The following is a 10,519-nucleotide window of genomic DNA, read 5'->3' as shown; positions in this document are numbered from 1 at the left end:
ATTTATTGCCGACATCTGAAGTGCTTGGCCAAGCCCGGACTAATTGATATTTTGAATTAGTAGTCTGAATTAAGTCTTCATAAATGGGAAATCGAGAAACAAAATCTTGGGCTATGAGATTTATTTCTATCTATGTCTCATGTCCACACGATATCTTGTAGAAGGAAGGAATAACTGATAACTTATCATAAGGCCAACGTTTGATTTTATCAAAGTTCGGTAGTGGCTGTGGGAAGCACTATTTAATGGTTTTTCAAAGTCTATATTTGCAATAGTAGTTTTATGACTTGTCTAAGTGGGAGACTATTAGAATAAGTGTCCAAGGTTGTAACTAAATCGGTCAAGGTCATGAATAAATTGATATAACTTATGGAATAAAGATAAAGTCCTTTTTAGGTGGTCATCAAAAGCTAGAAATAACTTGAAATGACTTTAGGAGAGACAGATAAAATGATTGGTTAATTTTTTGTTTGATTAATAAATTAATTTGAAATATTTAATAATTGATTATAATTAATTAGAGATAGTAAGAATTGACTAATTATTAATCAGAATTAATCTGGAATTAATTAAAGGTGCAATGGGTGAATTTTAATTGTTCAATAGTTGAACAAAAGAAGCAATTCTAGAACCATCCACGGTATGGACGGTTTTGGAGGCTTTATAAGGGTTTTGGAAGGCTCCTGGTAGCAGATAAGGAAATAATTTGAATTTGGATTAAATCTATTATTTAATTATTCCAATATGAATTTATCTGCAAGTTACCTAAACTATAAATAGACCCTTTAGCCTTGAATTTCCGTTCATGAAGTGGGATAACGTATGTTAAACCTTGGGAGATGATACAAAAGCAAACATGACTTAGGATGAGTTTGCTAATCAGGTTAAGGAGGAGTGTTGCGCTCCTCGCGATATTGAGAAGATGGTTGATGAATTCTTTGATTTGAAGAAATGAGACTTATCAGTGGAGGAGTTTGCGAAAGAGTTCTCAGACATGATGTTGTTTATTGGGGATTATCTCCCGACATAGAGGGGTCGTATTAGCCGATTTGTGAAAGGGTTACCTACTGATTATGAGGTGAAGGTGAAAAAGGTTGATGCTCTGGATCATGTTATTGTAGTTGCTCAAAAAATTAAACGCATGATTGTTCAAAAGAAAAGAGAGAAGTAGAGGATATAAGAGAAGAGGTCTCAAGCTAAACAGGGTGGTTTCAAGAAGAAAAGACAAATTTCAAGTGGGAGTTCAAGGAAGGGGCGAGTGCAAGTTGGGTAGCAAGACGTGCTACAAGTGTAGTGATCCCAACCACTAATCTTTTGAGTACAAGAAGGAGATCCATAATGTGGAGTGTTATTCCTTCCATGAAAAAGGCCACATCAGCACACAACTTTTCCGAAGAGGAAGAATGACATGGTAGTACAGAATGATGGTAAGAAGGTGGAGCTAACAAAAGTTAAAGATTGTATTTTTCAGTTGACTTCTGAGGAGGCGAAGAAAGCTCCGAGAGTGGTGTTAGGTACAATAATTGTAAACTCCTTGTCTACAAGTGTTTTATTTGATCGGGGTTCCGATTATTCGTTTGTGTCTCATGAATTTAGACAGAAATTTAGTAATCCCTTAGTTCCATTAGAGGAGACTTATGTGATAAAAGTATCATCTGGAGGGCATGTTAGTATAGGCCATGGTTATCGTGATTGTTGCGTAGACATAGATGGGGGAAAATTTGATGCCCATTTGTTGTCGATTGGTGCTAGAGGGTCTGCTGTGATTCTTGGGATGCATTGGATCGAGAATAATCGTTCTAAGATTTCATGCAATAGTAAGTTAGTATCGTTAAAAGGGCCAAATGGAAGGAAATAATTATATAAGGGAAAAGGAATAAGAGTCTGCAAAATGATCACGACAATTAAAGCTCATAAGTGTGTAAGAAAATGTTGTGAGTCATTTTTGACATATGTTATATATTCGAGAAAAGAGAAACAGAAGTTAGAAGATGTGAAAGTTGTTAAAGATTCTATGGAAGTTTTCCCCGAAGAGCTACCCAGTTTACCTCCAACAAGACAGGTAGAGTTTAGAATTTATATAGTTCCTATGTCAGTCTGATCTCCAAATCTCCCTATCAACTAGTTCCATCAGAAATCAAAGAGTTGATGTCCCAACTTCAAGAGTTGTTAGATAAATGTTTCATCCATCTGAGTTCATCACTGTGGGGTGACCCGGTGTAGTTCGTAAAGAAGAAAGATTGTTCAATATGGATGTGCATAGATTACCAAGAGCTCAACGAGGTTACCATAAAAGAATAAGTACCCGTTACCGATAATAGATGAACTTTTTGATCAATTTCAAGGAGCGGATTATATTTTGAAGATCGATCTCCGTTCTGAATATCATGTTTGGGTGAGGGGAAGTGATGTTTAGAAGACAACATTTAGAACTTGTTACGGTCATTATGAATTCCTTGTGATGTCGTTCGACCTTACAAATGCTCCTGCTAAATTCATGGATCTCATGAATCAAGTTTATAAGCCCTTTCTTCACAAGTTGGCTATCGTTTTCATTAACAACATCCTTATTTATTCGAAGACCGAAGAAGAGCATGAGAAGCATCTTCATGACGTGTTTCAAGTTTTGAAATATGAGATGTTGTATACCAAGTTGTCGATGTGTGATTTTTGGCTTCGAGAAGTTCAATTCCTTGGTCACATCATGTCTTGAGCCGAAATCATGGTAAATACCGCGAAAATTGAAGTAGTTGTGAAATAGGAACCTACGAGTATGCCTACCAAAGTGAATAGTTTTCTGGGTTGAGCTTGGTAATACCGTCGTTTTATTCAAGATTTCATCCGTCTCGCCATTTCCCTCACTAAGTTGACAAGAAAAGAGGTGAGTTTCGTTTGGGGACAAGAGTGAGAAAAGGCATTTGAAATTTTGAATAATAAATTATGCGAAGCTCCGGTGTTAGCTTTGCCCGATAGGATGGAAGATTTTGTGGTGTATAGTGACGCTTCGGCTAATGGTCTCCAATGTGGCTTGATGCAACACAAATCATAGAGCGCCAATCATAATTACCTAACTAACGATATATATGACACACGATTTGTGTCACACCATCCCCGATCGATGGAGGAAAATGACGAGTGGTGACGGTATAAAGATTTCCCAAATCATAGAGCGCCAATCATAATTACCTAACTAAAAAAAATCTACAAGTCTTCATGCCGATAATGATTTCTTAATTGGATCCCTGCTCCATCCTTGGAACACATGCTATTTTTGAAAACATCAACATAATGTTGGTGAGTGCACAAGTTTTTATAGTTTTCGGCTTTTATTTGGTTGTGTTAATTTAAGAATCCTTTTTCTTTCAGGAAAACCTTTCCTAAAGTGTTTTATCAACCCTAGCTTACAATCTTTTAGGATATCTAACGATCCTATCTTATTATCTTATTAAGATATATTTATTAATCCTAATTTACTATTTTTGTAGGATATCTAATGATCCTATCTTATTAGGATATATTTATTAATATCAATTTACTATTTTTGTTGGATATCAAACGATCCTAACGTATTTTATCTATCACTCTAAGGCGTCCCTAATGGTAGTCTGATCTCTAAGGTGATCTAATGTATTACCATGAGCCCCCATAATCGACGCTGTTTGACTAATAATTTTTCCCCTGCCATGACACTTCATCGGTCGTAGAATAGTGAATAATAAGAAAGTTATCCTGTCGGGATTGTAGCTAGAAATTGTAGGTGGGGTTGTCAGACTCCATATAAATCTACACATATCTTTCTAGCTCTCTCAAGATTAACGATTATAGGTATCTAGGGAATGTCGAGTTTAATCAAGGCCTTTGGATGAATAAACAACTCACTAACGCATTGACCTTAGGTATTTATCTTTTATCTTTTATCAAAATCCTTCTTAGGGATTTCCTATAACTATCACAATATAAATCTTTTATCTTATATTTTATAATTATAACTTTTGATCTCATAATTATTTTGTATATATAAGTATTCATATATATACCCTAATTATGGTTATTTGAAAACAAGATATTTGGGAAAAGTAACAACTAAGTACGCTACATATCCCTAAATTTGACCAACATACCTTCTAGGTAATACGTTATACTAGGGGTTTGGCCAATATAACATCTAGGTATTAACTCTTTCTAGACTATCGGGCATTATATCTCTTAGTTATAATATCATAACGTATAACTAGGCATAGTATCTATAGCTACATTATCCTAAGGCTTTAAGCTTTATAAAATGATTTGATATTTATAACTAGAAATATATTTTGATAAAAGCATTTGATAAGCATGTACCCCCCCCCAGTAAAACCTTTAAAACAGTGAAATAGGGGTCGTGTATTCACTCTATTAGCATATTCTGAAGCATCCGAGCCATTGCATCTGAAGCTTTGCGCCATCCAGAGGGTCTCTGAAACAGATTGAGAGGTATAGAGAGAGTGTTTGGGATGAGAAAAACAGAAAGTGAGCACCTCTATTTATAGTATTTGTGCACGCGACGCACTTCATGTGCGGAGTGCACTCGCTTCGTGCCTCCATCCAGAGCTTGCCACGTGTTAAAATTTTGATGGTCCATGTTTCCCTAATCTTCGAAGAATTTGGGTGTTAGGTGTGTGCGACGGGCATGGCGTGCACGTAGCATGCATCCCTAAATCTTTTATAAAAAATCATATATTCCTTATATTTTTCTAAAAATCGTATATGAACTCCATTTATGACCTTTTCCTTTCAAAGTCCTTATCTCACAGGTTACTATGATTTTCCTTTTAGTGACATTAGCCGAAACTCAACCGATCTCTTTATGCCATTTTGACGTTAATAGCGTTATTAAAGCGGTTGGTTTTAATCTTTTATAAAATCATAAATTCTCCAATCGGAGTCAGATGTTCGAAATGCTTATATCTTTAGGATCACTTTGTTGTGTACTTTCCAAATACACTAACCATTATAAAAAGTGATATAACTTTTTGGTCACTGATTTTTTACCCTATTATCATCATTCCCATTTGTTATATTCTCCCCATGTTTTAGGAATTTCGTCCTTGAAATTCAAACCTTATGGTAATCTTAAGTGGGGAGACCAGTTTCTTAATCAGGAAATCGATTCCTTTTTCCTACTTATTGGGTTAAATAAATTTCCTTTTTAGTTTTCTACTTCTAATTCTTCAACTTTATCATTAGCATCTAATATTTGTCTTTTGAAATCCTAGTTGATCTTATCCTTATTTTACACCAATAGGAAACCTAAATCTCTTATCTTAATATTGGTGTGTATTTCTGGAAGCATTCACAACATTTACTCAAAATAGACCTTTATATATGTATAATAATGTTGAGTACAAATTTCAAGGGTTTCCAATTCCCTTGTTCATTCAATCCTATGAGTCAAATTCCTAAACCTCTTTATTCTACCAACCAATATTTCCTTCTAATGTCCCAGTTGACTCTTACAGACGTTGGCGATGTGCCCTGGCCATCCGCAGTTGTTACATTTAAACTTCTCACATTTCCCCATATGACGAAGTCCACAGTTACTGCACAAGGGGAATCTCCGCAAGTATCCCCTTGGTGAAGTGTGTGATCTCTCATGAGGCTTCCTTTCCTATTTTGCCTTCCATAAGGGTCGACTAATCTTGCCCTTGACGATTCCTCCCCACTTTTTCTTAAGCTCTTTGGACTTCTTCTTACTCCTTCTTGGGTTTGGGGGCATAGGATCCTTGAGACTGAAGGCTAAATATTTAGCTTCCGCATAGGTATTTGGATGGTGTGATTGCACCTCAACTCTGATATAGGGAGCTAACCCTTGGAGATATGAATTGATCTTCTGGGTGTCCGAGTTGACCAATTCATGGCATATGGTGACTAGGGACTCAAAGCGTACCATATAGAAAGCCAAACCTGACTCTTTGGTGCTCATATGATTGAATTCCTGCTCGGCTCATGCCACGTCTCTGCCGAAACAGAATTCCTTAATCATCTTCTTCTTCATCTTTTCCCAGGAAGTTGAATAAGCTTCGTCTACTCCTAAAGCCTTGACCTGGATACTCCACCAGAGGAAAGCTCTTCCCATGAACATGCAAGTTGCGAACTTGACCCTATGTTCACTAGAACACTCTCTCTCTATCTCTCGCCCAATAAATCACACTATCTACTCCTCTATCTCCATAGAATGCTATCGGCTTACTGTTGAGAAAATCTTGATAGGTTCTTGCTAGTTGATTACCTTCCTTATTTCTCCCCTCATCCTTGTTAGCTCTAAGATTCCCTAATGCATCAGAGACTTGATGTTGAATCAGGGTCTGAATGGTGGTCATGTCAATCAAGGTTAACATAGCAGTGTTGTTATCATGAAACAACGATAGAGGTTTATTTATTATTCCTAATGGGTTCACACTACTTTTCCATTTGTAGGGTTCTACATTTTCTCTCCTATCCATTTGTCTTTTTATCGCTTTGATAATTAAAGACTTTATTGGTATCTTTTGTCATTTATTTTCTTATTATAACGTTGTTGCTTTCTTAGCGACCTATTCTTTACTGATTATTGCCATGCTATTGTTGTTTCCCTAGCTATCTATATAATTTACTGAATATAGCATGCTACTGTTGCTTCCCTAGCAATCTGTATAATTTAATGATTATAGCATGCTATTGTTGCTTCCCTAGCAATCTGCATAATTTACTGATTATAGCATGCTACTGTTGCTTCCCTAACACTCTATATAATTTACTAATTATATCATGTTACTGTTTCTTCCTTAGCAACCTATAAAATTGACTGATTATAGCATGCTACTGTTGCTTCCCTAGATATCTATATAATTTAGTGATTATAGCATGTTACTTTTGCTTCCCTAGCAACCTATATAATTTACTAATTATAGCATGCTATTGTTGCTTCCCTAGAAATGAATGATTTTTTTCCTATTATTCCAAGGAAATCTTTCTTCCTTGCCCTTAATTATTTAATTATTTAAACTCTTAAAGGCTAATAGTATCTAGGGTATCTAATGGTTTTTCAGAACAAAAGTGTAAATTTTGTAGAAAAACCTTGAATATGTGCGTCGGGCATACGATACGCGCGTCGCACACTTGCAGATCAGTATTAAAGTCGAATTTTGGCTTCATTCGAACTTTTCCTAAATATTCCTTTTGTCCCCATCATCTTTGTCTCGACTGGGTCCCACACGCACGGCACACACTTAGCGCGACTGTCTGAAATTTTCGTTTTCTTCATTTCTTTCGATCACTCTACTCCCAGGTAACCTCTATACTAAATCTTATCTTAGATTTTGAACTAAAATTCGAGTTTTTAAAGGTTATTATGAATCGATGAATTTGTGTTAGTTTTCGTGAAATAGATGATCCCTAAAGTATCTTATACTACCGATTTTACTACCTATATACTCAATTTTGGGTTTAATTCATCTATTGATTCTCATTTTGAGTTTTTAAAATTTTAAAATTTTTAACTAAATCCGCAAATTCATGTTGTTTTGGATGAAATGGGATACCTACATGTGTTCTAGAGGACTAGATGAACACCCCTATAAGGTTTTTAGGTTGAAATTTGGACGAAACAGTAGGTTGCCAGCATGTTGTGTTCTTGAGGTGTACCGCACAGATGCATGTGCGCCGCGTGCACTCACACGTAGCACACATCTGTCGCATATGATCCATTTCAACACCTAATGCGTTTTTTATCTCTTCTAACCTATTCCTAACTACATTTTGTCTATTTTTCTACAGATATGTCGAGACGAGGTCAACAAGCTGCGAGTGAGTTACCTCCAAACTGGCCTTCGCATCCTTTCCTAAAGTTCCCCGATGATCTTCCTGATCGTATCTCTTTCGTTTCTCGCTTTACTGCTCCTTTGTACAAGAAGATCAGTATTCCCCAGGCTCTTTCCTGGAGAGTGGCGGACGATACTGGGCTAACGGCTCGACTGGCGTCTTTCCTTACCTATGTACTGCAGGATGATAGCGGTCTTGAGCTTTTCATCTATCACGGATGGCAGCAGGTTATTGGGGTTTGGGAGGTGATCTATAAGGAGCTCTGCTGGAAGTTTTTTTTCTACAGTCCGCTTCGACAAGGAATAGAAGCGATGGGCTGATCCATAAGCTTTTACTTTTCTCCTGGGAAGCGTATCTCGCTCCCACATCCTGATCGATATGGAGAGGTGTCTAGGAATTTACACTACTGAGGAGACTCTAAGCCCTCATTTTTATGCTTATCTTGACAGTTGTATTATTGCTCCACCACAGGAGTACAACTACAGGTTGGTCTGGGCCCATGCTCGGGGGACTTATGTCTCCAGGACGGCCAAGGAGAGCGCGTTCCATTCTCCAATCTATCGGTTCATCCACCTATTGGTCTCTTCTACCATTTTTCACTTACATGAGTGTGACAAGGTTCCCTTAGGCGACCTTTTCTATATGCGGTGTCCCACTTAAACGGAGGTTTGCCTTCATCTTCCTTTTGCTCTTGCTCTCTACTTATCTAGCATGGCTCTAGGGTCTACACCTTCGAGCAGGATCTATGGGGGTCATTGGGTTACTAGGTTTTCCTTATCCTCTGAGGTTGACACTAGTGGGATGGTTCATATGCCTATCCGGGAGCTGAGTACTACTTCTCTTAGGAAGATGCGGGTGTTGGTTCGGGAGGTAGGGTAACCGTGGAGGATTCTGGAGGATCACATCGTGGAGCTGATTCAGCACGTGGAGTCGGAGGACATATTTGATCATGCCTTCGTGAGGCTTCAGAGGCATAGGTACACGGAGCATAATGATCCAGAGCCGACACTACGTGACGTGATATTGTAACGCCCACAGATTCGGGCTAGTCAATTTAGAGACGATAAGCGTCAAAAATGACTTTTTTATAGATGATTATTTAGAATAAATAATCTTAACTAAGTTGTAGTATATTTCACAAGGTTTCCGTACATATAAAGAACGACGAAATCCGAGTTATAACGAAGAAGTTATGACCTGTCGAAGTTTCGCGACAAAACCAGCACGACACCGGGAATCGTAAAAAGTGAGTTTATGATAAACTACTTTTTAGCCTTAGGGGTCTAAATGAAAGTTTTAGAGTACGTCTCCACCTACGTGTGGATATAAAGAACGTCAAAAACGGAGCTCATATGCAAAATTTATGGAATTCCGAAGATGTAGCTGTTTGAGAGCATGACACGTGTCAGAAACCCTAATCGGACTGGACTCACGACGTGAGCCTCTTTTCTCACGACGTGAGGAGTCAAAGCACCACATTTCGAAGCTAGAAGTCGACAGAACGATAACTCAAAAGCTCACAACGTGAGCAAGGATTTCTCATGACGTGAGGAGTCAAACGGACACTAATCGAGCCTAGAAAACACTTGGGAAGACCACAGGATGACTCTTGCCATGGCTCACAACGTGAGTCTTGATTCTCACGACGTGAGAGAGCCAAAATCAGCCTATAAATAGCAAGTCCGGCCTCTTCTCTCATTACACCTTCTACTTTCTTTCTCTTTTGTTTTCTGAAGGTCGTTTCCCTTCCCGAGCCTGACAACGACGAGTCGTTGACTATTTCTAATTAGGTTCTATCAAAGCACGCTACAAGTGAGTGCATAGTTACTTTCATCTTACACATAGATATGAAGTATTTTATATAAATTATTTGCTATGTGTGAATATTATTTGTATACTTGTTATATATGCTAGATGAACACTATTATACATGTTTTAAATGATTTAAACTATATACGTATTTTATACCTATAAATTACAATGGGTAAAGATGGGTAGATGAAAGATGAGTTGGATGATGAGATGAAAGGTGATAAGGATTATGAGATAAGAGTGAGAGGTGAATAATGGGAGAAGCCTTCTACCTAAGCGTTGGCCCCGTCATCTAGCAGAGTATGGATGACAACCACAGACTATTCTAGACAGTCCAGTGGAACACTAGCAGGCTCGCAACCTGTAGGTGTTGTGAACGATATGTTCACCCGGTGTACTCTAAAAACGCATTGACATGTATTTCGGGTGGATTCCCGAAAATAATACTGTCGATAAATGAGCTATGGACTTAGCACCCGTTGGATAAACCCTGGCAACTATGGATTTAGTGTATGTTGTATAAACCATGGCGACGATGTACTTCGTGCCTATTCCTTAGGAAAATTCCTTTGGAATAAATGAACGAGGAATAGCTGATTCTTAGGGTAGAATAAATAAGATAATGGGGATGGGTAATTGGGTTGATTGTTTGATGTTTAAACATAATAATTATATTATTGTGGGTTGAAAACCCTATGTACTCACCAGGTTTCCCAACCTGACCCACTCAGTCTATTTGTATCACAGGTATCGATACGAAGCTACTTTACACTAAGAGATTTAAAAGAGATGTAGATCACTAGTGTAAATAAATGTAAGGTCTGTTTAGGCTTATGTTTCAGTATTGACGATGACCTCCCAAAGTTTT

General features: G+C 37.7%; 1 protein-coding gene across 1 annotated transcript; it reads left to right on the top strand.

Annotated features, from left to right (window-relative positions):
* The first annotated feature begins 1,408 nt into the window (after nt 1–1,408).
* On the top strand, nt 1,409–1,858 carry LOC145164146 (uncharacterized). Its single transcript, XM_079082871.1, has one exon. The coding sequence runs from the start codon at nt 1,409–1,411 to the stop codon at nt 1,856–1,858; it is 450 nt and encodes a 149-aa protein (XP_078938997.1).
* Nucleotides 1,859–10,519: the final 8,661 nt, after the last annotated feature.

Source organism: Lactuca virosa, chromosome 3, assembly GCF_052849685.1.
Source record: "Lactuca virosa cultivar CGN04683 chromosome 3, Lactuca_virosa_CGN04683_v6, whole genome shotgun sequence".
In the NCBI taxonomy this organism is placed as follows: Eukaryota; Viridiplantae; Streptophyta; class Magnoliopsida; order Asterales; family Asteraceae; genus Lactuca; species Lactuca virosa.
Note: the sequence above shows the minus strand (reverse complement) of the source record. Positions and strands in the feature narration are given on the sequence as shown.